This window comes from Monodelphis domestica, chromosome 6, assembly GCF_027887165.1.
Source record: "Monodelphis domestica isolate mMonDom1 chromosome 6, mMonDom1.pri, whole genome shotgun sequence".
NCBI classification, from domain to species: Eukaryota; Metazoa; Chordata; class Mammalia; order Didelphimorphia; family Didelphidae; genus Monodelphis; species Monodelphis domestica.
The window spans coordinates 13,698,382-13,725,187 of NC_077232.1; the positions used below are offsets into that span (position 1 = coordinate 13,698,382).

A 26,806-nucleotide genomic window follows, 5' to 3' on the forward strand; every position below is an offset into this window, starting at 1 on the left:
GATCCTGAAAGACTAACTGTACTAAGTATGTCTGCCTTTTCTGGACACATCTCTTTGGAAACAGAAAAAAGTCACTCTAACAAATTCTTCCTCCACAAATGGTTTGCCAGTGCATGCTATTAGCTGGGCAACCTGAAAACTTGCTCACAATGATGAAATATTTAGCTGCTTCTGCTTCACTAAAGTATTTTGCTTAGTTGTCGATGTATTTTTCAGTTTTAATAACTTCTCTTTTCTCACATCTCCAACCAAACAATCATATTCATCTTCATGGTGAGCTTGATAGTGGCAACACAAATTGTATTCTTTGAAGACAGATGCTATATTCTGGCATATCAAACACACAACTCTTTCCTTGTACTGCATGAAAAAGTAATGTTAAGTCCACTGTTCTTTGAACATCCTACACTCTGAGTCAATTTTTCTCTTTCTTTATGACTTTGTTCCCAAGAGATTCCAAATTGCTATTAGTAAAATACATATACATATATATATATATATATATATATATATTCAGCCCTACAAAAACAGTATACCAACAATAATTTTGTCCACACAGAGGCATACCAACTTACCAACTGCATTGCCCATCAATGCAGTCTGATCTGTGTCCATCAATGCAGCCTTCCCAGTCCACATCATTTCAGCCTTACCAGGGGCCATATTGGTGGAACTCCACTTTTACCTCAGGCTCACACTGGTGCGGTGCAGGCACTAGCACAATTCCTCCACCACCTTTCCAGTTCACGCTACCCTGTGTGAACTGCACTGAGATCTGTGGGTAAGTCCCATGCAACCAGATTCCACAGCAGGAAGAAAGAAGACATGACACGTGTGTGTCCTCTTGAGGTCTGTATTCATGGATCTGAAATTATAGATCGAAATATGAAAAACAAATGCCTCAGTCCCCCCATATAGTAAAATGGCAACCTCATACTCCCCCAGATGCACAACATAATGGCCTCTATGATATGTAGTGCATCTGGGGGAGTGTGAGGGCCATCGTACTACCATGTTTCCCCCCCAAATACGACACTGTCTTATATTAATTTGATGCCCCTAAACCAGAGGGTGTCTTATAAAACACCCAGTGGCTGTGGTGGGCTTCTCACAGTAGAGGCCCCCCGCTGATGTCACAGGCCAGATCACCCCTATCCAATGTGTGTATACAGTACTGGAGGCAGTTCTGGGCCTGTGACACTGGGATAGTGGAGGCTGCAGCGCTGGCTGGGATGGGTCTGTCCCACCTTGCACAGGTCCATCACAGCCACCACTATCTAGGCAGCAGTACACACAGTGTGGAATCCTCTTCCCCAGATCGCCGCTCGCCATGCTGACGTCTTCCATTGTGCAGCCACATAATCCTTTGTGCAGTGCCTCGTTCTCCTTCAGTTACTCTCACAACAAGGCACCACGCAAAGATTATGTCACCGGAAGTAGTAATGTACGTGAGTGATGCTGCCACACACATTGCTCCTCTCATTGACCACCAATGAAAGAAGGGCCCCTTCCGGAAGTGTGGTGGGGGGCAGATACATGGCCTCAGGGGGCCTCATGTGGCCTGCGGGCCATAGTTTGGGGACTCCTGTACTAGAGAGAGGTATGGGCAGATTTTTGATGAAGGAAACTTTAATCTAAAACATCATCAAGGTTCTATTTTTATTAGATCTTGTCAGTATCATTCACGTTTCCTTTTGTGTCATTCTCATGTCAGACTTTTCTTTGACTGATTTAACATCTGGTGATACTGAGTCATTGCAGTGATTTGGTCTGGTGAAAATGGAAGTATTACTTCAGAATACCCTGAAACCCAGCTCAAGAGGGATCAGAGAGACTTTTGGATCATCTCAAAACTCCGGGAAGCTACGGATACTTCAGGGACGGAAAGCAGAAAAGCAGCTGCTTTGCCCCTTGAGTTTTTAACTCAAAAAGGAGGCTGCAGGTGTAGAGTTGCAGGGCAGATTGGTTCCCAGATGCTCTCACTTTCAAACACTGGTCAACATAGTTGTTTGAATTGCACTCCAGAGGTCTGAAGATGTGGCAACTTTCCTTATCTGTCCAGAGGGACCAAGAAGAATAATATCCAGGAGGCAAAAGTGTCCTATAAATATCCCCTGAAACCCTTTGTCTTAAACAGGGGCAGGTCTCATGTCAGACACTGATTTCCCAAGTATTAGGGACCGTGCAAAACTTGAGCATCTATTAGAAAAGTCTTTAGTCTCAGAGAATGTGCCGATAGCTGAATGAAAAAAGACCTTCAGTAATCTTAGACTCCCTGATTCCTTGGTACTTTATTGATTTTGGATAGTTGCCATGGGTTTGAGCAAACTAGGATTCCCTTTCTTTATAGTATTTGTGATCCTCCTGCTTTTTCAGATTTCTTTTTCTGAGTACCAGATAGGGGAGCATGCTTGCCAATTAAAGAGACCGTACAATCCTACATATACAAAGGAAGGAGACCTAGTCATAGCAGGCTTCTTCTCCATGTTTTCACTCACTGAGCTTAATATTTACCAGTCAACCTTCTCATCTTCTCCTAGATGGATTGTTGCAGCCAAGGAGTAAGTTGCTATTTCTGTTTTTTTTCTTACCTGGTGAAATATAGTAATCCATATTTTTGACTGATTGACTCTGTCAGTAGAGTAATATTTTATATGGCCTCACAGATTTGGTTAAATCAAGGACTTGGGTTTGGAAATGTCTATCATATTGGTACTCAGGAAACAGATAAAATCAAAGGCTTTAAAATCATTGTGCAGTTTAACAAGCAGGAAAATAGAAAATCTATACACACAGGAGATCTCAAATGAAAGAATTATGAATTCATCCTTACAGACTGAAACAACTCTTGTAGGGTAAAGTTGGGATTCAAGTGGCAAAATGATATTCCTCAAGAATATCCTTTGTTGAGAAGTTATTGCTTCCATATTTGGAAGAAAGTATTCTTTATCAGAGCCATATTGATAAAGAAGTTCTTGGGATCATTTATTTGTGTCAGCCTCAGATAAGATTTGGGTTGGGAGAGTCTTTCTATCTTTACACAGAAAACTGATCAAAGGATCTAAGAGTAATTACCTAAGACACTAGAAAAGAGAAATCATTAAGAATCTTACCATCAGTGCAGAATTTTATCCAACTAAGAAATTCAAAAATTCTAATCAGGTCACTTCTGGAGTGCTGCATTATTTTCTGGTCCCAGGATGTAGATGATGCTAAGAAAACTTGTGTAAATGGGCAAGAAGTATGCTGAAGAAAGAGTCTTAAGACATTTCATAGGGTATTCAATTTTAAAGAATCCTAGTGGTTTTAAAAACCTGGGTGGGGGAACATTATAATTTATATATATATATATATGTATATGCATATATACATATATATGTGAAAGACATTTAATTTGGAAGACTCATTTGATTTTTTTTGCATTATACCAAAGATCATTACTGGAGAGATGGTTCAAATTTGATGATGGACAAACACTTCCTAATGGTTAATGTGATTTAAATATGGCATGCTTTTGCTTGGAGACTGTGGGGTCTTCCTCCTTGGAGAAGGAACTGAAATAAAATGGCAAAGGAACCCTTACTGTATGGTGGAAAGATTTGTGTCTTCCCAGAATGGCCAGAAGAGTATTTGATAATAAGAGATTTTGTGTCCTTATTAGCACAAAAGAACATCCCTGGTTAGTTATTGCCTGTAAAACCCAATAAGAATTCATCTTTTGAGGTCTGCTAGCCTTTCAGGCTCTGACCCAGGCTTATCTGCCTTAGAAGGGAACAATATTCCCCTTGAAGTAATCTACATTGATTCCAAACTGATTTACTTGCTCTAACTCATATATGCAGTCTCATTTCTTTCCATGACATCTTAGCACAGGCTGTTCCCCATGTCAGGAAGATGTTCTCATGTGTCTCAGTCACTCCAATCCTTTGGTTCCTTTAAAGCACATCTTGAGTACCACTTTCTACAAGAAATTGACTGAGTCTTCAGGTTACACTATCAAAAAGCCTCCAATTTCTTTTTATCCATTTTGTGTCTCTATTTTCCATTTTTGTTGGGTGTGTTTGTATGCGTGCAAGTTGTTTCTTATCAGTAAAATATAAGCAAGAAATATCCAGGATGATTGAATTCCTCTATGTTGATCTCTAGCTCCTAGAACAGTGATTGGCACACAAAGGGAAGTTAGCAGACAGACTTAATGAATAAATGAATGAACTAAGCAGTCAGAAAATGCTGCAGACTGGATCTACTACAAAATTGTATTATGTCATCCCAGTTGAGCTCTCCCTGATACAAGGCCACTTGGGTATTACTTCCAACAGCTCATCAGTGTGTTCATTTCCATTCACAAACTTCACTGAACACCTCAGTATCCTTATTCTCAGCTGATGGCAGGATCTTCCAATGTACTGAGAAAACAGAAACCATTATTTTGATCTTCTCCTTCTGTCTTCCCTCTATACAATGTAGAGTTCATCTAAGAGCTCCTTTTGCCTTTGTGTAATCCAGCACTTGATTAAGGATGAAACCAGTTGCTCACTCATAATCTCTACCAACCTCTAAACTTCTACATTGTCCCCTTTTTCCACTCACTTAATGGCTACCCTTTATGCACTGGTCACCTCTTTTCATGGCTTTGAATGACCCAGAGTCTCTCCACTATGACATCTTGTTTCTGTGCATGTTTCTGTGCATGTGCATTTTGCCCATTTCTTCACTTTCTGTCATTTTAGGTTCATGCTCAAACATTATCAACACTTTCTCACTTTGCAATTTGCTGTGGATCAGATCAACAAGGACCCCCATTTACTGCCCAACATAACCCTGGGATACCAGTTACTCAATAACTTACACTCTAACAAAGTAGCTGTGGAGAACTCCTTAACATATTTATCAGGGAAGTGTCTGACCATCCCTAATTATAGCTGTGACAGGCAGCACAAGTCAGTGGCAGTCATTGGAGGGATGTCATCTGCACTGTCCATGTCCATGGCCACCATTCTAGGGCTCTATAAGGTCCCACAGGTAAGCAACTTTTGCATATTTTAATCAATCTGCCCTTTGTGGTTCAAATAGACAAATCCTTTATAATGTGTCCTGCTGCAGTATTAGTGATTTAATTAGCAAAGACCAAGAAATTGTAGGCTCTGTTTTGAAAACAGAAGCTCCAAAAAAGTGGGCAAAATTGTGTTCCTTGATGGAATTCACTGTGTCCTCTAGATGAGGTGATGCTCTCTTGATTCATTTGTTTTGCCTCTGTTGGTTCTGAACTAAATAAAAACCTTCCCAATGAGTAGTCCTGCCCTCTCAGTTCACCTTTTTGTATTCGAATACCACTCTGAAGATATAAGATGGAAGAGATTTCTTTTTCTCTCTCCTTTCCATTTTTGAATTGATCTGTGCCTTTTCATGACAAGTATGAAATACTAGAACTTCCTTGCAGCATTTATACTCATAAATTCTATCCAATTCTGTGTTACAGATATCTTCTAATTCTAGTAAGTATTTTCTTCCTTCTAGAATTTGGGTTTGATTTGATAAAGATGTGATCTATCCCTTCATAATAGAAATGGCTTATTCATTCAATTCAACTCATTTCTTCATCAAGTGTAACCTATGGCCTCTGTGCAATCTGTTTGGAGAAACATCAAGGCAGGATAACAGAATTAATAGATGAATAAGTGTAAATTCAAGATGTCATTTTCTTATCTGTGCCAAAACCAATCCCTCTATACGCAGAGGAGATAGGCACACGTAGTAGAAAAGTAAGGAATTATGTATGTCCATAAATTCACTGCTGTTCTATACCATAGCTTGTTTATAGTGTCCTTGTGTCCTTACATGATCTTTTTGTATTTTCACAATTTTTATCCTTCAAAGATCATAATGATCCATCATCAGCTTTTAAAAAGCAAAAATCAGCTTTTATTTCAGGAAACATGTCAGGATTATTGAAATCCCTGAATTGTAAACCAAATGAGATTGAGTACGATTCTATATTTAACATTTTTATTAGTCTGTTTCATGTGACATGCATCGTGCTAGAAGGTAGGGATCATGTTGAATGAAATTTCAATTAATTATATAAAAACTTCCTATTCCTTCATGTAGTTGTTGTTGTCCTGTTGAGTCACAAATGAAACCCTAATTAAATTACATTTCCAAATTGTTGTTGTTCTTCCTTTGCTCCATAACACATGCTTTAGCTGCCTCATGGCCATTTTGGAATGAATTCTCATCTGCCCATTCTTGTGGATATTATCTTCATGTGCTTGAGGTAGACATCCCAACTGATGAGATCTGAAGCCAGTCAGTTACCCTTAACTTGGTTTAGATTATTTACAAAGAAGGTTTTACTGGTGTGTGGCCACTGCATATTATAGCTTATTGGAGCCACAAAGGAGTGTTGGTGTACTGGGTTTTCATGGAGGACTAGCACCTCTGGTCTGAGGATGTCATGACTTTTTCAGAGCTGCTCATTCACAAATTATTCTGATATACATATATACACAGTCATCTACTTTGTATATATCTCTTGTAAGATAAACATTAATATCAATAACTTCAAGTATTAATTAATAAAATTTATTAATAATCACTTGAAGTAGAAGAAATAAAAAATACAAAACCTAATTATCTAACTAAAGTAAGATGTTGTGTGTAAATTCTCCTGCCTGGCTCAAAGCCAGCTTCAGCAGCTGCATTCAAGGAAAGAGAGAGAGAGAGGTGGGGTCACACCAAAACTTTATCCCCTATCCACACAATATCCATCTAGTTTTTCTCTTCAATGTCTTTTCAATACAAACAAATGCTGAAGGAAATCATTGAACATTGCTGTATCAGTGAATATAGATTCCCAGTTGAATTGGGACGTTCATGGCCTTAGTGACTACAAGAGGTAGGAGATCTGGAAAGAAAAATTGTTCAAAACACTGAGGCACAGAGTAAGTTTTTATGTTTATTTAATATCAAGGAATCTACTTCAGCTGAATACTGAATATTTGTATTCTAAGGATTTTTGTTAATGTTGTTTAATTCTTTCAGACGGGTCCCACTCTTTCTGACTCTATTTAGAGTTTTTGAGGCAAGAATCCTAGAGTGGTATGTAATTTAATTTTCCAACTCATTTTTCAGTTGAGGAAAGTGAGGCAAACAGTGACAAACACAGCTAATAAGTATCTAAGGCCACATTTTAACTCAGAAAGATACACTTTTCTGACTCTAGGTCCAGCATTCCATCTGTTTTGTCACCTAGATGCCATACTTGAGGGATGTAAACTTAAATTTGCTCTGAAAAGTACACTGTTGCTAGCACGCAGATCAATATAGTTTCTGATTCCTTCTATGTAGAGAGAAAGAATATTCTAATCTTCTGAGGAGCAAGAAATTATTTTATGTGCCAGAATCTAAGAGCCTGAAATAGAGAACTTCCTCGCATTCTTTTTTTTAAAATTTTATTTCATTAGATGATTTAGAATAATTTTCATGGTTACAAAACTCATGTTCCTTCCCTCCCCTCCTATCATTCCCCTCTCATATATGACACACAATTTGCCTCGGGTTTCTGCTTCCACCGTTTTGACTCTGAATGTGGATAGTGGTTTTTCTTGTAGATTGCTCCAAGTTGTTCAGGATCACTGCATTGCAACTCATGTAGAAGTCCATTACATTCGATTGTACCATAGTGTATTTGTCTCTGTGTACAATGTTCTGGTTCTGCTCCTTTGGCTCTGCATCAATTCCTGGAGGTCATTCCAGTTTGCATTGAGTTCCTCCAGTTTATTATCAAGACAACACCTTATTATTAGTATTTGCACTAGGGTGATCTTTCAGAGTCCACTTTCTCAGTCATAGTCCCCCCGACCCATGTGATCAAGGGTTTGGTTTTCTTCTGTGTTTCTTTTCCCACAGTTCTTCCTCTGAATGTGGATAGTGTTCTTTCTCATATGTCCCTCCAAATATTTCTGTATCCTTGCACTTCTACTGGTAGAGAAGTCCATTTCATTTGAATTTACCACAGTGCATCAGTCTCTGTGTACAATGTTCTCCTGGTTCTGCTCCTTTCACTCTGCATCAGTTCATGCAGGTCTTTCCAGTTCACATGGAATCCTGTCAGTTTATTACTCCTTTGAGCACAATAGAATTCCATCAACAACATATACCACAATTTGTTCAGCCATTTCCCAATTGAAGGACATCCCCTCATTTTCCATTTTTTTGCCATCACAATATGGCTATGAATATTCTTGTACAAGTCTTTTTCCTTATTATCTCTTTGGGGAATAAGGTCAAGAGTGCTATGGCTGGCTCAAAGAGCACACAGTATTTTAGAGACCTTTGGGCATAGTTCCAAGTTGCCTTCCAGAATGGTTAGATCAGTTCACAACTCCACCAGCAATGCATGAATATCCCAATTTTGCCACATCCCCTTCAACATTCATTAATTTCCTTTGCTGTCATGTTGGCCAATCTGCTAGGTGTGAGGTGATACTTCAGAGTTGTTTTGATTTGCATTTATCTGATTATAGGAGATTTAGAAACTTTTTTTATGTGACTATTAATAGTTTTGTTGTCTTCATCTGCAAATTGCCTATTCATGTCCCTTGCCCATTTATCAACTGGGAAATGGTTTGATTTTTTGTACAATTGATTTCGTTCATAATAAATTTGAGTGATTAGACCTTTGTCAGATGTTTTTGTTATAAAGATTGTTTCTCTAGGGGGCAGCTGGGTAGCTCAGTGGATTGAGAGCCAGGCCTAGAAATGAGAGGTCCTAGGTTCAAATCTGGCCTCAGCCACTAGCTGTGTGACCCTGGGGAAGTCACTTGACCCCAATTGCCTAGCCCTTACTACTCTTCTGCCTTGGAGCCAAGATACCATATTGACTCCAAGCTGGAAGGTAAGGGTTTAAAAAAAATAAAAAGTAAAGATTTTTTCTCAATTTGTTACATGCCTTCTAATTTTGACTACATTGGTTTTGTTTGTACAAACCCTTTTTAATTTAATGTAATCAAAATTAGCTATTTTGCACTTTGTGATTTTTTCTGGCTTGATTGGTCTTAAAATCTTTCCTTTCCCAAAGATCTGACAAGTATACTATTCTGTGTTCACTTAATTTACTTATTGTTTCCTTCCTTATGTTCAAGTTATTCACCCATTCTGACTTTATCTTGGAGTAGGGTCTGAGGTGTTGATCTAAACCTAATGTCTCCCATACTGTCTCCTAATTTTCCCAGCAGTTTTTATTAAATAGTGGATTTTTGTCCCAAAAGCTGGATTTTGGGCTTGCCATAGGATGTCTTGCTGAGGTCACTTCCCCCAAGTCTATTCCACTGATCCTCCTTTCTGTCTCTTAGGTAGTACTATATGGTTTTGATGATCACTGCTTTATAGTACAGTTTAAGATCTGGTACTGCTAGGATACCTTCCTTCACAGTTTTTTCCCCATTATTTCCCTTGTTATCATTGATCTTTTGTTCATCCAAATGAAATTTGTAATGTTTTTTCTAATTCAGTAAAAAAGTGCTTTGGTAGTTTGATGGGTGTGACCCCAAATAAGTAAATTAGTTTGAGTAGGATTGTCAGTTTTATTCTGTTATCTCATCCTACCCATGAGCAATTAATGTTTTTCCAATTACTTAAGCTAGTTTTAATTATGTGGAGAGTGTTTTGTAGTCGTGTTCATATAGTTCCTATGTTTATCTTGGCAGATAGATTCCTAAGCATTTTATACTGTCTGTGGTGATTTTAATGGGAATTTCTTTTTCTAACTCTTTTTGTTGAGATGAGTTGGAGATATATAGAAATGCTGATGACTTATGTGGGTTTATTTTGTATCCTGCAACTTTGCTAAAGTTGTTGATTATTTCCACTAGCTTTTTAGTTGATTCTCTAGGATTCCTTAAGTAGACCATCATGTCATCTGCAAAGAGTGATTACTTGGTCTCCTCATTGCCTATTTTAATACGGTCAATGTCTTTTTCTTCACTAATTGCTACTGCTAGTGTTTCTAGTACAATGTTAAATAATAAAGGTAATAATGGGCATCCTTGTCTCATTCCTGATCTTATTGGGGATGCTTCTAATTTATCGCTATTTGCAGATGATGTTTGCCTCTGGTTTTAAATATATACTCTTTATTATTTTTAGAAAAGGCCCATCTATTCTTAAGCTTTCTAGTGTTTTCAATAGGAATGAGTGTTGTATTTTGTTGAAGGCTTTTTCTGCTTCAATTGAAACAATCATGTTATTTTGTTGGTTTGCTTGTTGATATGGTCAGTTATGTGAATGGTTTTCCTAATATTGAACCATCCTTGCATTACTGGTATAAATCCTACCTGATCATAATGAATAACCTTTGTGATCACTTGCTGGAGTCTTTTTGCTAGCATTCTATTTAAGATTTTTATATCCATGTTCATTAAGGAAATTGGGTTATAGTTATATTTCTCTGTTTTTGATCTATCTGGCTTTGGAATCAGTACCATATTTGTGTCATGAAAGGAATTTGGTAGGACTCCTTCTTTGCTTATTATCTCAAATAGTTTGTATAGTATTGCGATTAGCTGTTCTTTGAAATTTTGATAGAATTCACTTGTGAATCCATCAGGCCCTGGGAATTTTTTCTTAGGCAGTTCTTTGATGGCTTGTTCAAATTCTTTTTCGGATATGGGTTTATTTAAGGATTCTATCTCTTCTGCTGCTAATCTAGGCAATTTATATTTTTGCAAATACTCAACCATGTCACCTAGATTGACATATTTATTGCCATATAATTGGGCAATATAGTTTTTAATGATTGCCTTAATTTCTTCTTCATTTGAGGTCAGGTCTCCCTTTTCATTTTGGATTCTGTCAATTTTATTTTCTTCTTTCCTTTTTTTTTAAATTAAACTTACCAGTACTTTGTCTATTTTATTTGTTTTTTTTTAAGTACCAGCTTCTAGTTTTGTTTATTAATTCAATATTTTTTTTTAGTTTCAATTTTATTAACTTCTCCTTTAATTTTTAGGATCTCTAATTTAGTTTTCATCTGGGGATGTTTAAATTGTTTACTTTCTAATTTCTTTAATTTGCATGCCAAAATACATTGACCTCTACCCTCTCTAATTTCTTAATATGTGAACTCAAGGATATAAATTTCACCATAAATACTGCTTTAGCTGAATCCCATAGATTTTGAAAGGATATCTCTTCATTGTCATTTTTTTTCACTGAAATTATTGCTTCTATGATTTGCTTTTTACCTAATTTTGGAGAATCATATTATTTAATTTCCATTTAACTTTTGATTTGCCTCTCCCTATACCTTTACTAATTATTATTTTTATTGCATTATGGTCTGAAAAGGATGCATTTATTATTTCTACTCTTTTGATTTTTTGCCATGTTTTTATGACCTAGTACAAGGTCAGTCTTTGTGAATGTAACATATTCTACTGAAAAGAAGGTGTATTCCTTTTTGTCCATATTTATTTTCCTCCTCATATCAACTAACTCTAATTTTATTAAGATTTCATTTATTTCCTCTACCTCTTTCTTATTTATTTTTTGGTTTGATTTATCTAGTTCCAACAGAGGAAGGTTCAGTTCTTCCAATACTATAGTTTTTCTATCTATTTCATCCTTGAGCTCCACTATTTTCTCCTTTAAAAATTTGGATGCCATGCCATTTGGTGCATACATGTTGAGTACTGATATTTCCTCATTGTCTATACTGCCTTTTATCAGGATATAATTACCTTCCCTATCTCTTTTAACTAGATCTATTTTTACTTTGGCTTTGTCAGATATCATGATTGTGACTCCTGCCTTCTTTTCATCAGTTGATGTCCAACAGATTTTGCGCCATCTGAATACTTTTACCCTATGCATAACTACCTTCCTCATGTGTGTTTCTTGTAGACAACATATGGTAGGATTTTGGTTTCTGGTCCACACTGCTTTTTACTTCTGCTTTTCAGGTGAGTTCATTTTATTCATATTCAAAGTTATGATTACTACTTGTATATTTCTCAACATTTTCATTTTCTTTCCTTGTCCAGCTCTTTCCTCTTTCATTATTTCCTTCTATATCAATATTCTGTTTTTAATCAGTCCCCCTAATCCCTACCCTTATTTTACTTTCCTTTCTCTCCTTTCCCTTCATATTCCTCTCTAATTTTCTTTTGCGGTCTTTTTAAGCTACCCTATACACTCCCCCTCCCTTGAATTACTTTACTCCCCACCCTCCTTTTCTGCCCCTCCCTTTTAATTCCCTTTTTATTTTTTAAAGTTTATTAAATTATCTTCCTCCTCTTCCCCCCCCCTTTTTTTGTATTTGTGGATTTTCATTCCTGGGAGTTGGTGGCCATTGCCTTGTTCCTTTCTGGGCAGATGTCTATGTGAGGAATGTGGGTGATCTTTATATTGGACTCTGGAGAGGTTTTTGCCCTGAATATATTTTCCCCAGTCCTCAGCAGTGTCCAGCTGCTCTCAGTGGCAGGTACAGCCCCCAAGAACTTAAAGACTGCCTTGCAGGGGTCTGGGTGTGGAGTGTAGGCAAGTCTCTGTATTGAGCACTGGAGGGATTTTTGTCCAGAGGCTATTTTTCAGGTCTCTGTGGTGGTTTTTTTGAGCCTCTCTTTTCTGCTCAAGCTCTGTGCCCTATCTCCATGTTTCCTCTGCCTCCTGGGGTCCCTAGTCTTGCTGTTCTTGTGGGCATGTCAGACCCCAGAGAACTTAGAGGTTGCCTGGAGGAGGTCTGCGTGTAGAGTGTAGAGAGGTGTCTTAATTGAGCACTGGAGAGGTTTTAGCCCAAGGGATTTTTATGGTTTTCTATTGCCTTTTTTCCTGTGAACCACCCCCTCTCCCCAATCTCCCCAATCCCCATCTTCATGTTTCCTCAGCCTCCCAGTGTTCTGAGTTGTTTCTCTTAGAGGTAAGTCTGTGTTGACCTCAGCCAGCCTCCCTCCTAGAATTTAGAATTTTGTCTTATGCTCCCTCGGACTCTGGAAAGGTAGGTGAAGTGGGGAGGGTTGGTGAGCCCACCACTTGGTGGGGGAAATTTTACCCCTTTTTATCGAGGAAAATGCCCTATTTTTGCCTACCTGCTGTGATGTGTCCTACCTTGGAACTCCTTCGCTCCTTTGATTTTGGTTTTGGCTATTTGAAGCACTCTGTCTTGATTGGTGGAGAGGAGAAGCAGAGCTCTGCTCCTACTCAGAAACAATCTTGACCTGGAAGTCCCCTTCCTCACATTCTTGATGAAAGACAAGAATTGGATAGAAAATTTTGACCTTTCAATAAAAAACTCAAGAGAATTATAAAAAGACAAACAAGAAAGAGATATTATAAACAAATCAATGAGGTTAAAGTACATTCTTCTGTGGGAAGATGATAGTTGTAACATCGAAGAACTTTACCATTATTTTGGAAATTTAAGTATATATATATATATATATATATATATATATATATATATATATATATATACAGAGGAATGAATGTTTTTTTTTTTTGAAGGACTAATAGTCCATTTTGAGAGCTTGCTGATCCTTTTTTAGGAATACTTACATACCTTTGGTGGCCAACTTTCACCAATTGTCCAGTGTGGCTCCAAGAATTTGTAGTGTGTTTTGGGTCCAGAAATCCAGACTCACGAGGCAGGCTAAACTAACTTGAGGGTAACTGAAAAGTCTCAAAACTATCAATGAGTTAGAAGAATGTCTGTTCCTAGCAGAGAGATGATAAAGTAATATGAATACTAAATACATCTCTACCAAATAGTATCACATACAAATACTTAAAAGTTAATTATAAGAGAAAATTGTGAATAAATGTATGTTAGTTGGGGAGTTCAGCCTTTCCCTCTTAAAACTACATAAATTTAATCAGAAAATAAAGACGAAAAGAATAAAGTATGTGAATAGAATTTTAGAGAATTTCAATATGATAAAACATGGAAGGAAATTAATTGGGAATTGTAGGAGACTTTTCCCTCAGGTATATATCACATATTCTTAAAAATATGCAATGCTTTTAACTGACCCAAAATGCATAAACCAGTGAAGAAAAGTAGAATTTTTAATGTCTCATTTTTAGGCCATAATGAAATAAAATTTTATACTCCACAAGGAGCTACTGAAAGAGACTCTAAATTAGTTAGATCCCATAAATCTAATCCTAAAGAATGAGTGGGTCAAAGAACAAATCATTGAAAATATAATACCTTTAAAGGAAATGAAAACAATCAGACTACATATAAAAATTTATGGGTCAGCACCAAAGCAGTATTTAGGGAAATAATTATATCTCTCAATACCTCAATTAAAGTAGAGAAAATAAAAGTCAATGAATCGGACAATTTTTTTTGTTTTTGTTTTTCAAAGAAAAAAAACATGAGATAAAATATAGATGAATTTTTTTTAATGTAAGAAAAAAGTAAAATGGCCAATAACAACAATGAAAAGGGGGAATTTTTCCCCAAAGAAGATGAAATTATAGTTGTTATTAGGAATCCTTTTGCCCAATTATATGCTCATATTTCAAGTGAAATGTAAGTGAAATTGTTTGTGAGATAAAAATCCATATTTGACAAAATTGCTGGGAAAACTGGAAAGCAGTTTAGCAGAAATGAGGTATAATCAACAGCTAACACCATATTGAAAGATACAGTAAAACTAATTTAGATAAAAATGATAACACAATATAAATAAGGTAGCATGGAAGACTTTACCTATCATATCTATGTATAAGTAAAGAATCTATGGCCAAACAAGATATAAAGAGCATTATGATATGTAAAATTGATAATATTGATTATATGAAGTTAAAATGATTTCAAAGAAATAAGGTGAATATACCTAGGATAGAGAGGAAAGCAGCAAACTGGGTGGGGGAAATTTACAGCAGGTTTCTCTGATAAAGAACTTTTTTCCTGAAATATTTTGAGCATTAAGTCATTTCTAAGAATGCAAATCATTCCATAATTCATAAATGATCAAAGGATATGAACATGTAATTTTCAGATGTAGAAATTAATGCTGTAGATAAATATCTGAATACTACTCTAAACTACTATTATTAAAGAAATGCAAATTAAAGCAAATGTGAGCTACCACTTCACACCTTCCAGATACTAATATGACAGAAAAGGAATATGACAAATGTTGGAAGACATTTGGAAAAATTGGGACACTAACACTCTTATTGTTGTTTTGAATTGTTCCAACCCCTCTAGAGAAGAATTTGAAGCTGTATCCAAGGAGTTGGAAAACTATACCTATTCTTTTACCCAGCAATATCACAATTCTGTCTATTACCTAATGAGATCAAAGGAAGAGAATAAAAGACCTTTACATATCAAAATATTAAAGAAACTCTTTTTTTGTGATTGCAAAAAGTTGGAAATGAAAGGATTGCCCATCAAATGGGAAATAGCTGTATAAATTGGGCTATATGATTTTGATGGAATCCTATAGGGGTATAAGAAATGATGAGTAGGATGCTTTTAGAAAATCCCAGGATGATTAGTGGGAATGATGCAGAATGAAGCGAGCAGAAACTGGAGAAATTTTTATAGTAGTTAATTGAAATATTAGCAACATTCCATGATGGTAAAGTGTGTATGACAACTATTCTCAGAAATACAATGCTTCACGGTAATCTATAAGAAGAAAATTTCCTCTTTTGTATTAGTTTAAGAATCTCTTTAGTTTGATGCCTTGTAACACTGTGATTTGGGAGTAAGAATTTAGTCCCATGCAAATATCTGTGTATATAACCAGATCAGGAAAGTAGTTACAGGATAATAAGTGGATTATTAAAGTTATTAATGTGTTTGTATTGTTAGAATAATTTTAAGTGTATTATATTAATCATAAGTGAGTTATTATGTTAATCCATTCACAAGGTACTCTGAGCAAGGTAGCTCACACAGGAACCAGGGGATCACCTGAAGGCTCTGGAGCTCTAGAAATCCCAGCTCCAGAAGGAGCTCCAGAAAGCCTGATATCTCTTTGAAGATCCTCGGAGCTCAGGAAGTAGCCTTCTACACCTCTTGGAGACCTCCTGAAGGGGCCAGGGGAATGTGGAGGTTAGGGGTGAGGATGGGGTTAGGTACAGACAGGAAACTATAAAAGCATGTGCAATTTGCAAAATGGCACTCTGGGTTTTGAACTTGGAGGAAACCTGCAGACTTCTGGGCATCTGATTTCTTTGTCATAATAAAGCCAGATCATTTCTCAGAAGGCGTTTCAGCATCTAATTTTTACAAATATTATCTTTCTACAGAAAAGGAAGAGGAAAAGGAAGATCTAAACATACTAAAACACAATTAAAAACATACTTAAAACTTTTGTTATTCTTGGATTTTTGGTCTGGGTTTTCTTTTGCAACAAGGCTTGAGTGGAAAAATTGCATCTGACTATATGACTATATATAGTCACATAATATATATGTTTATGTATATAATCTAAAAAGGGGGAGGGAATTTGGAGCCAGGAATTATTACAAATGTTAAAAACTTTTGTTTACATAAAATTAATTACAATTCAATTAACTTAGATGCAAAAATCCAAACCCAACCAAAGCAAAACAAGCAGAGTTGAACCAATCCCGTGAAAGTACCATTTCAGCATAATGCTTCACACGTAGTAATTCCTTGTGAATGGACGATGTTCTTAGTTCATAATTAAGAAAACTAATGGACCAAGCCCTTGATCAGACCAGATTTAGGTGATGATTATTCTATCTCACTGATGATATCCAAGATGAAATGGGGAAAAGGATCACACATATAACCTGATGATGTCCATGTTTCTTCTTGTAATGTTTGTCTTGAATATAATTTTAGATATTCATAAAATCATGCACTCATGAAATAGTTTATATGTTTTTCATACTGAGTTTTTTTTTTTTTTTGTATTGGAGCTAGACCTGTTTGGTAGTACTTTTGCTTCCTTTGCTATTTGGTTTAATATGTTGTTTATTAGGTCATCCATTGTTATTATTTTTCTCTCAAACACTTTTATTTAATCTATTTTCAGGTGTCATAGAGAAATTCGCTTGTGGCATATGGTACATTTAACTGGTACTATGAGTTGCTGATATAATATAACAAGTATTATTATATTGTGTTATTTCTGTTGCATGGGTTGCTGATATTCATTCATTCATTTTTGTTGATTCTGTTCATTTTTGTTTTTGCTATGAATGATATTCTGACTTCCTGGTACCTTGTTTAATAAGTTTTTTCCCTTCTGTTCAGTGGCACATTTCATAAGTACAAGCCCCATTTCTAATGATGTTGTAAGAGACTACAATACTCTCAACCTTTGGAAGAAATATAATAATTCATTGCAAGATCTTGGTTCTTCATAATGACCTTGGTATTGATAGTTCTTCCTGTCTTGGGAAGGGAAGAAAATGGAGTGAGATTCTCTCTCAGAAGGGAAGATTGAGGATATTAAAAAAATTGTTGATTCTGTGCCGCAAACCTGGGTCCAGTCCAGCTCATGGCTCCAGGGTTCCTCAGCAGGTGGAGAGGCAAGATGGAAATAAATGATGGAAGGCAGCTGTGTATATGTATTTACCTTGGGCAAGGCTCTGCATGAAGTAGCTGTTTCACCATGCCCAGGTTTAGCTTTTATTTTTATACCCATTTTCTTGGCACACAGCTACATTATTCAACATATGCTTTCGAATAAAGACAATTGGATGTGATACAGTGAAGTTTTTAATTAAAAATTTTAATCTCATACATTGTACCTTGGTTACAAAAATCATTTTATTTCTCTCCCTGTCCTCCCCTACCCCTCCCATAGCCGATGTTCAGTTTGACTGAGTATTGCCTGTGTTCTTGATCAGAAGCTCTTTTCAAGTTGTTGGTACTTGCAATAGGGTGTTCATTTGGAGTCTATTTCCCCACCCATATCTCCTTCGACCCATGTCATTAAGCTGTAATTTTACCTTAGTGTTTTTCCTCCCACAGTTTTTCCTCTCGAGGTGGATAGAGTTTTTTTTTCTCCTGTACCCCACTAGTTTGTTCAGGGCATTGCATTACCACCAGTGGAGGAATCCATTACCTTCTATTCTACCACAGTGTATCAATCTCTGTGTACAATGTTTTCCTGGTTCTGCTCCTTTCGCTCTGCATCACTTCCTGTAGGTTGTTCCAGTCTCCATGGAACTCCTCCACTTTATTATTCCTTTTAGCACAATAGTATTCCATTACCAACATATACCATAATTTGTTTAGCCATTCCCCAATTGAAGGGCATCCCCTCCTTTTCCATTTTGTTTGCCACCACAAATAGTGCAGCTATGAATATTCTTGTACAACTCTTTTTTTCTGTATAATCATTTTGGGCTAAAAACCCAGCAGTGCAATGGCTGGATCAATGGGCAGACAGTCTTTTATTGCCCTTTGGGCATAGTTCCAGATTGCCCTCCAGAATAGTTGGATCAATTCACAACAATGCCAGCAATGAATTAATGTCCCCACTTTGCCACATCCCCTCCAGCATCCATTACTTTCCTTTGCTATCATGTTAGCCAATCTGCTAGGTGTGAGGTGATACCTCAGAGTTGTTTTGATTTGCATCTCTCTGATTATAAGAGATGTAGAGCACTTTTTCATGTGCTTATTAATAGTTTTGATTTCTTTGGCTGAGAACTGCCTGTTCATGTCCCTTGCCCATTTATCAATTGGAGAATGGCTTGATTTTTTTGTATAATGGATTTAGTTCTTTGTAAATTTGAGTAATTAAACCTTTGTCAGAGGTTTTTTTGAAGATTGTTTCCCAATTTGTTGCTTCCCTTCTGATTTTAGTTAAATTGGTTTTGTTTGTACAAAAACCTTTTAATTTGATGTATTCCAGATTATTTATTTTGCATTTTGTAACTCTTTCTAATTCTTGCTTGGTTTTGAAGTATTTCCCTTCCCAAAGGCCTGACATGTATACTATTCTGTGTTCTCCTAATTTTCTTATTGTTTCCTTCTTTATGTTCAAGTCCCAGTCACCCATTTTGAATTTATCTTGGTGTATGGTGTGAGGTGTTGATCTAAACCTAAACTCTCCCACACTATCTTCCAAATTTCCCAGCAATTTTTATCAATAGTGGATTTTTTTTCCCAAAAGCTGGGGTCTTTAGATTTGTCATAGACTGTTCTGCTGAGGTCCCTTACCCCAATTCTATTCCACTGATCCTACTTTCTAGCTCTTAGCCAGTACGAAACTTTTTTTATGACCACTCCTTTATCGTATAGGTTGAGATCTGGGATTGCAAGGCTGCCTTCCTTCACATTTTTTTTCATTATTTCCCTGGATATCCTTGACCTTTTGTTCTTCCAAATGAGCTTTGTTACAGTTTTTTCTACTTCTGTAAAGAATTTTTTGGAAGTTCGATGGATATGGTACTAAATAGATAGATAATTTTGTGTAGGATGGTCATTTTTATTATGTTAGCTCATCCCACCCATGAGAAATTAATATTTTTCCAATTGCTCAGTGTGGGAAGTGTTTTGTAGTTGTGTTCATATAGTTCCTGTGTTTGTCTTGGCAGATAGATTCCTAAGTGTTTTTTATTGTCTAAAGTGATTTTGAATGGGATTTCTCTTTCTATTTCCTGCTGCTGTGATGTGTTGGAGATATATAGAAATGCTGATTTATATCTTTTACATTTATTATTTTATATATTATTACATTTATTATTACATTATATTTATATCTTTTACATTTCCCCCTTCACTCCAACTATGGACCCAATTTAAGAAATGTGCTGATACAATCAAATTGCTTAGAGGTTTATTTTTATGAGGAACAATTGCAGAGGAAAACTCCCCTTCTGAAACAAAAAGATGAAAAGGGAAATTGGGAAATAGATTTGTCAAACAGTGCCTATATCAAAGCAACATATTATGGTGTTATAAATCTAGAGACAACGAAAATTATGGTCACTTAAATTATATAGATGCTGTACCAGGAGCAAGGTTGTCTGGGGATGATTGTGAGGTAAATCATCCTTATAAGGTCTGACAAAGTATGTGTTGACTTTCCATGTTTCTTGGCAATAAAGGTAAAGAAGAAGACTGACAGTTATGAACACAGTCTAGTATAGCAACTAAAGCATCATCTAAGTAACATTGGACCAAGGATAATAATGGCTAGAACAATGAGCACTTATCTCAAAATAGTAGGCATAATTCTAATATCCAAAAGCCAGGAAAAGGCTGAGGAAAGTCACAAAATGGGTCTCACCATAGTTGAGAGGGAGAAACAGGATTCTCATTTACAACTTGGTGAAGTTTTCATCTGATCCTTTGTTGGACATGTGTAACAATGTCATCAGGGATATTTATGTATTAGCAACAGTACTCATTAATGGTGGCATAAGCCCCTCTTTGAACTTCACTGAGGAAGGTAAAAACAAGTTGATCCTGTATACTGTTTCAGCGTGAAAGCAAAGGATCCAAGAATCTTTTTCTTTAACCTATATAGTGATATTGATGTACCCTCACCTTCTGTCTTAGAATGAATACCGTGTATTGGTTCTAAGCCAGAAGAGTGATAAGGGCTAGGCAATGGAGGTTAAAGGACTTGCCCAGGATCACACAGTTAGGAAATAGTGCAAATTTTTCATTTAGACTTGGTCCTAAGCTTGAAAATCCATATAGAGAAAAAATCAAGAGTTCCAAGTTGTGTATTAATGTCTGATTGTTTTAGCTTCTTTAGCCATCTCTGCAGTGATCTAATATGAGAAGAAATAGAAAAGTCTCTTTCTAGTAGTGATATGTACATTAGACAAAAGGTTCAGCATAGAAAATAGGGTGATCAAAATATTTTATGAGATGAAACATAATATCCACCCCCTTATCTCTACTCCAAGTTGAAGAGAGCTAAAGGCAAAATATCAGGCCTTGTGAGGTGAGTTTCTGACTTAAAGTGTGCCTATCATGGTCTTAAATCCTTTATTTATCCTTTCAGCTTGTAAACAGAACTTAGTATTCCTATATAGTGAAACAAAAAGTAAAGGTATATCAATATTAACTAATGAGTCTCTTTGCTTTTCAGTAAGCCATCTCCAATGGTGACAAAATTCATCTCAGATCTCAGATATCTGAAGTAGTTTTCCAAAACCAGCTTCTCTCAGACATTCTGGGATATGTCTCCTTTTTAGTAGATTTGCTTCATTGGTTCTAAGTTGCTTATAGAGATTCATTAGATGTTCCTGCTAAAGTCATTTACCAAGCAGATCTTGATACAAATCAGTACACCTTTTCAAAGATTATTTCTCCAATATCTAGTTGAGGTGTTAAGAATCATCCAAAATCTTGTAGTCTTAATCTTCTTAACTATGAACTGTCAGAAACTCACAGTGCCCTTAAAATGCAGAAAATTTGGGTTTTTTTAAACATATTCCATTAGAATTCATTACATTTGAAGTACAGAATAGTTTAATCCATTACTTTTTCAAGACTTTGCACTCCAATAAATTTCACTTTCTTTAGGATGTCCAGATGTTATAAGGAATTTAATGCCAAATATAAAAATCATAAGAACTTTGGCAGATATAATTTCTCCACTCCCTAATTTCAATGATGGTGCACATGAGTTTTGTAATAATTAAAATGGTTGAAGGCCATACACTGTAGTGATTAAAAAGTGGAAGACTTAAATTATAGTAGATAAAAGAGTGGATGAGCAAGTTGTGACCAGAGAAAATATGTTTTCACTACAGTGTCTTGTTTTTAATCAATATATAAGATGTTTGTCAGGGAAATATTCCCAATTATTCAAATTTACCCAAGTCAGCTGGGTTTTATAGAGATTTTAATTAATACAAATAAGTAATTAAAGAAAAGGAGAGAAAGAGAGAAAAAGGGAAATAATGAGAAATGGATAGGCCAGCCCAGGGCAGTCCTGGCCAACCCAGGCCTAAGCCCTTAAGAGAAAGATCAGTCAGTCCTTAATCACGTACTATAAGATCTGTCCAAGGAAGGATTCTAGTGACAGCAGGCCAGCTTCATCTCAGCTGCCTCCACCAGCTCAATCCTCAATCTGAATGTCTTCTGAATGAATTTGAGCTCCTATTTAAAGGGCATTTTCTCCTATGTCACCTCCCCTAAATCCTTATATCTACCAATCACAGTAGACATTTTTCAAAGGACAGACCATTCTTAGTTCACACCTGAGTAGACTAATCTTTTGAGTAATTTACACCAGGAAAGCTATGAGTAAGTTTCTCACCTCTTTGTCCCTTGTAAAATTCACAAGTTGCTTGACCTTTATAGGTACATAGCACCCTTTTTTTTTAGTCCAAAAATAGGCATGGCTTAAGTATGGGTTTAAGTCCTTTTCATTATTTAGCAAGGAGTTATTTCCCCTATAGCAGGCTAAAGTATGGGTGGAGTAGAGGTCTCATATTCCTGATCTAAGTAGAGTTCTCACATTCCTGATCTAAGTAGCTTCACTGCCCAAATGGGGAATGGTCCCAATGGAGAATGGTCTCAATGGGGAATGGTCCCAATGGGGAATGGTCCCAATGGGGAATTTTTAAGGTTCACAGTTTACTTAAAGAGAATGAGAATTCCAATTGAGCAAGAACTTCAGTTGGGATCTCCAGATACATTTAATTAATCATGAAGAAGATTTTACACAAAAGTTAGTTATAATCTTAAATAATGAGGTGTTTCAGAGACTCAATGTGATATTCTATTATGTAAACATTAACTAGCAGATAAGTTCAACTCCCAACTCACTAGGTTGTTTGGGATATGCAATGAGTACATATTTCATTTACAATAGTAACAATCCCATGTGTGATGATATAGAGATATTCTCAAGCCTCATCTCATTTTGGACTATTTTATTTTTGCCTGATTATGCTCTGGCAGAAGTGAAGGACATGCAAGAAAATGAGAGTGGACTGGAATATTGCTGGCTATAAAGTCTGGAGTATCTGTATTATAATTATTAATTGTGGTCCCTACAGATTTTAGATTTTATTGTTTGGTTTTGTCCAGTTCTTTAACTGATTAGATTGCTTATTTAAAACTTGTACATTTTCTGAAACATCTTTTAAAATCAAATCACTCAGTAGGTGGACACTCACATACATAAAGTCAGAGAAACTTTTAACAACTCTAAGTTTCAACATACTAATAGACCACTCAGAATTGGAGGTATAAATTTATCTTATTCCTGCAGAATCAGCCCCTTTGAAATTAAACACACACACACACACACACACATACACACACACACACACTAAATGTTGGAACTCTGTTATAAGCTCTAGGAAATCAAGATTATTTGTTTTTCTGCTAAGAACTTTAAAATTTGTGAAGGAATTAATCTTATCAACTTATAAAAATAGTGGTTATTGAATGAACCTCAGCCCCTACCCTCAAACAAAATCTGAAACCCACAAAAAAATCCAAGCTGGTTATAAGATAATCCTCAAGTTCAACAAAATTCTGAAGAATAATATATAACAACTAAAATGTATAAAGAGAAAAAAAAAGCAAGTATCTATAAAAATTGTACAGGGCCAATTTACTTCTTAAAACAGCTAAAGTTATTCACCAGTCTCAGAAGTCGGGATCTTAGGTGAGTTGACTTCCTTTACTAGTTAGCGTGTCTTGATTTGGGGTTTTCCTGGGATGTCCCCAGGAGATTCTCCTGAAGGAGCTCAGGTACGAGGAATCTCAGTCCAATTTGCAGTCCATCTGAGGTTGCCCTTTATAAAAGAAAAATAAATACTGGAAAGTGGTTATCTTATTCTAACTGACATTTATTGATAGATATTGATAGATAAGTGATCATAGCACCAAGGTCTGGACACACTCAGTATTATGATATACAAACATCTAATGAAGTGAAAAGTATATATATGTATATATATATATATATATATATATATATACAGTCAGCAAAAGAGTCATATTACACAATCAGAAGGATCAGCTCATTGTTTTTTCTCAATGGTGAAATCAGAGTTTCATCTGCTAGAAAGTTTTTTTCAAGAAAGTGAAGTGTTCTAATACTCTAGGCAATTACATAATCTGCATTCCATATATGGTAACAGCCAACATCACTGTAGCTTCAAAGTCAAATAAGAGGTGTAAAGATTAAAATTTAGGGGAGACTGAGGCAGGTAGAAATTAGTTTCTCTCTGCAAGGAGTATTATATTTTTAGAGGTTTATTGAAGATTAAGGATTAAAGAAAATACAGAATAAGAAACACTTGCCTAGGCCAGAGAGGCCTAGACAAGACCTCACCTAAATTATGGAAAGAGCCATGTCTGCTAAAATGGAATTCCAAAAGGCCACAAAAGCCTTTGCAATCCGGTTAAATCCCTTCTTGATCTCAGCCCATGTGAGAATTCAAAGCATTCTGGGGAAGTGGAGCAAGGGCTTCTGGGGATTGAAGTCCAGAGTTCGAGTCTATTTTTACAGAGGCCATGAATCTCTTAGATCATCTGGACATGATCCATGATGTTGAAGGCACACAAAATTCCCATTGGCAAGGATTTTTTGTCAAGCCCTTCCAGAGGATTTTTCCTTTTTATTTTACTCACACAATGATTATTAATTTCAGATTCTCATATATGATTATTGAATCAATGATTGAAAAGTTTGCTATTACTATAATAATCTATTCTTATAATACTGCATATCTAATAGTATTTCATGCAGAGTGTACAGTTCTAAGAAAGCAATAAATATACAATTTAACAATAAACAATACATTTATTTACATATAGACAATATATGTAAACAATGAATATAATTTGATTAAGGTTTCTTAATTAGGTTTTCTTTTAGGTGTTCTTATCAAAAAGTAGTAATAATGTGTATTGCCAACCTGGAAAATCGATTTCAGGTTAAAGAAGTCTCCATCTTCTATCCATGATTGAGTTTGGGCTAAAGAAATTTTCCTCCTACACAAGACTATGGGACCATGTGTTCCTCCCTGGGATCATGACAGGAGTAGAATGTTCACTCTAAAAAAGCTGAATAAAGGAATGGTTGATGCTTGAACCAAAGAAGACATGTGTTAAGTTAGAAAGGATAGATAACTGTGCTCCAATATTTAACTGAGAGGTCCATTTTTTCCTAACTGAAAATTTTCCAACATATACTTAATAATTTCTTAAAGAAACATTGGAAAAAGGATTCTTGGTCACGTACAGATTTAGAATTCCCTTCAAAATGTCACATTCTAAAATTTGGCATTTATTAATAGCTGGTGTTTATAAAAAACTGATGAAAATAAAAGATACAAATTAGATACATTTGAGATGCAAATAAAAAGACTGTGGGGTTTCTAAAATTAGCATTTCAGTTATTCTTTTTTTTTTAAGATCACTTATGGCCCATTTGATCCTGTCCTGGTTGATAAAGTCCAGTATCCGTATGTCTATCAGATGGGCAGCAAGGAATCTACTCTACACCTGGCAGTGGTCCAATTGATGCTACATTTTGGCTGGACTTGGATAGGACTTCTTTTTTCAGATAACCCAAGAGGGCAACAGTTCTTCCTTGATCTGGAAGAGGCAATGGTTATGCATAGTATGTGTCTAGCTTTTAAGGAAAAAATTCCTGAAAACTTTAACGAAGAAGATAGGGAAGATCATCTTATCTTTCCTAAAGTCATTGAATCATCATCAAAAGTGGTTTTTATCTATGGAAATACATATAGCCTTTTAAAATTTTCTATATTCATGACTCAATATATACTATATGGGAAGATTTTGGTCACTACCATTTCCTGGGATATTTCTGCACCACGTAATAGTAAAATTATGAGCCATTTACATGGCACAATAATATTTTCTCAAGCCAAGAGAGAGATTCCTGGTTTCAAAGATTTCCTAAGAAGCATAAATTCCACTGTAAACTCTGAGGACATTTTCCTAAAGACTTTCTGGGAGGTAGTGTTTCATTGTAGAATTTCTGAAGAAAGTCCTGTAAAAATGGTATATTCTTTGTGCCCAGAAGGTTTGTCCTTGGCAGATGTACCTACTCATGATTTGGACACAATCATAATGACATTGAGTTCTAATATTTACAATGCAGTGTATTTATTGGCTCATGCTATCCACCAAATGCTTCAGATGGAGATAAAAGAGACACTGGAACTTGGAGTCCATCCACTTCTTTCTTGGAAGGTATCTTTTCTCTTCTACCTTTGAACTTAGAACAGGTTACTCACATCCTATAATGGCTAGATTTGTTATATGAATGATGGAGCAATAACCTGATATTTCATGAATACTTCTTATTCCTTAATATTTTTCTGACGTCTTTTCACATGTGTTATATTCTGGGTATGGGATTTTCTCAATAGGCATTTTCTCCAAATCTTATATAATAATAATTGCAATATTGTTGGTGTTCTTCGCATACACATCCCTCAGGATATGAGTCTCTGTGGCAAGAGAGTTTCAATGAATCTAATTCAAATTAGGGTATTGATACTGGTCTTGATTTTAATCTTGCAAATGCCATAATGATTCCATGGGATTTCTGATTGATCAATATTATTTTAACTTTTAACAACAGCTACATGAAAAACAAAGTATTTGATATTTGTACTTGGACACATTTGCTGCAATACTACAATTATTTGTTTTTGCTGGGTTTATGTTTTGTCATGCAAAATATATTTCCATATTTTTCATTGTTGCAAATGAATACTCATAAAAAAACAAAATCCCTAAGTAAAAACACCATATTATCATCCTAGTATTCCATCACCATCATATAACATCATTTGTTTAATCATTCCCAAGTTTATGGAAATCCCCTCAATTCTCAATCTT

General features: G+C 35.8%; 1 protein-coding gene across 2 annotated transcripts in view; it reads left to right on the forward strand.

Moving 5' to 3' along the window:
* Window positions 1–2,313: 2,313 nt before the first annotated feature.
* Window positions 2,314–26,806, forward strand: part of VN2R648 (vomeronasal 2 receptor 648) — a 66,635-nt gene continuing 42,142 nt past the window's right edge. Inside the window, exons 1-3 of one of the 2 annotated variants that reach the window (XM_056801018.1) lie at window positions 2,314–2,561; window positions 4,731–5,022; window positions 25,346–26,152. In XM_056801018.1, coding sequence (XP_056656996.1) covers window positions 2,314–2,561; window positions 4,731–5,022; window positions 25,346–26,152 — 1,347 coding nt within the window. 2 annotated transcript variants of the gene reach the window in all.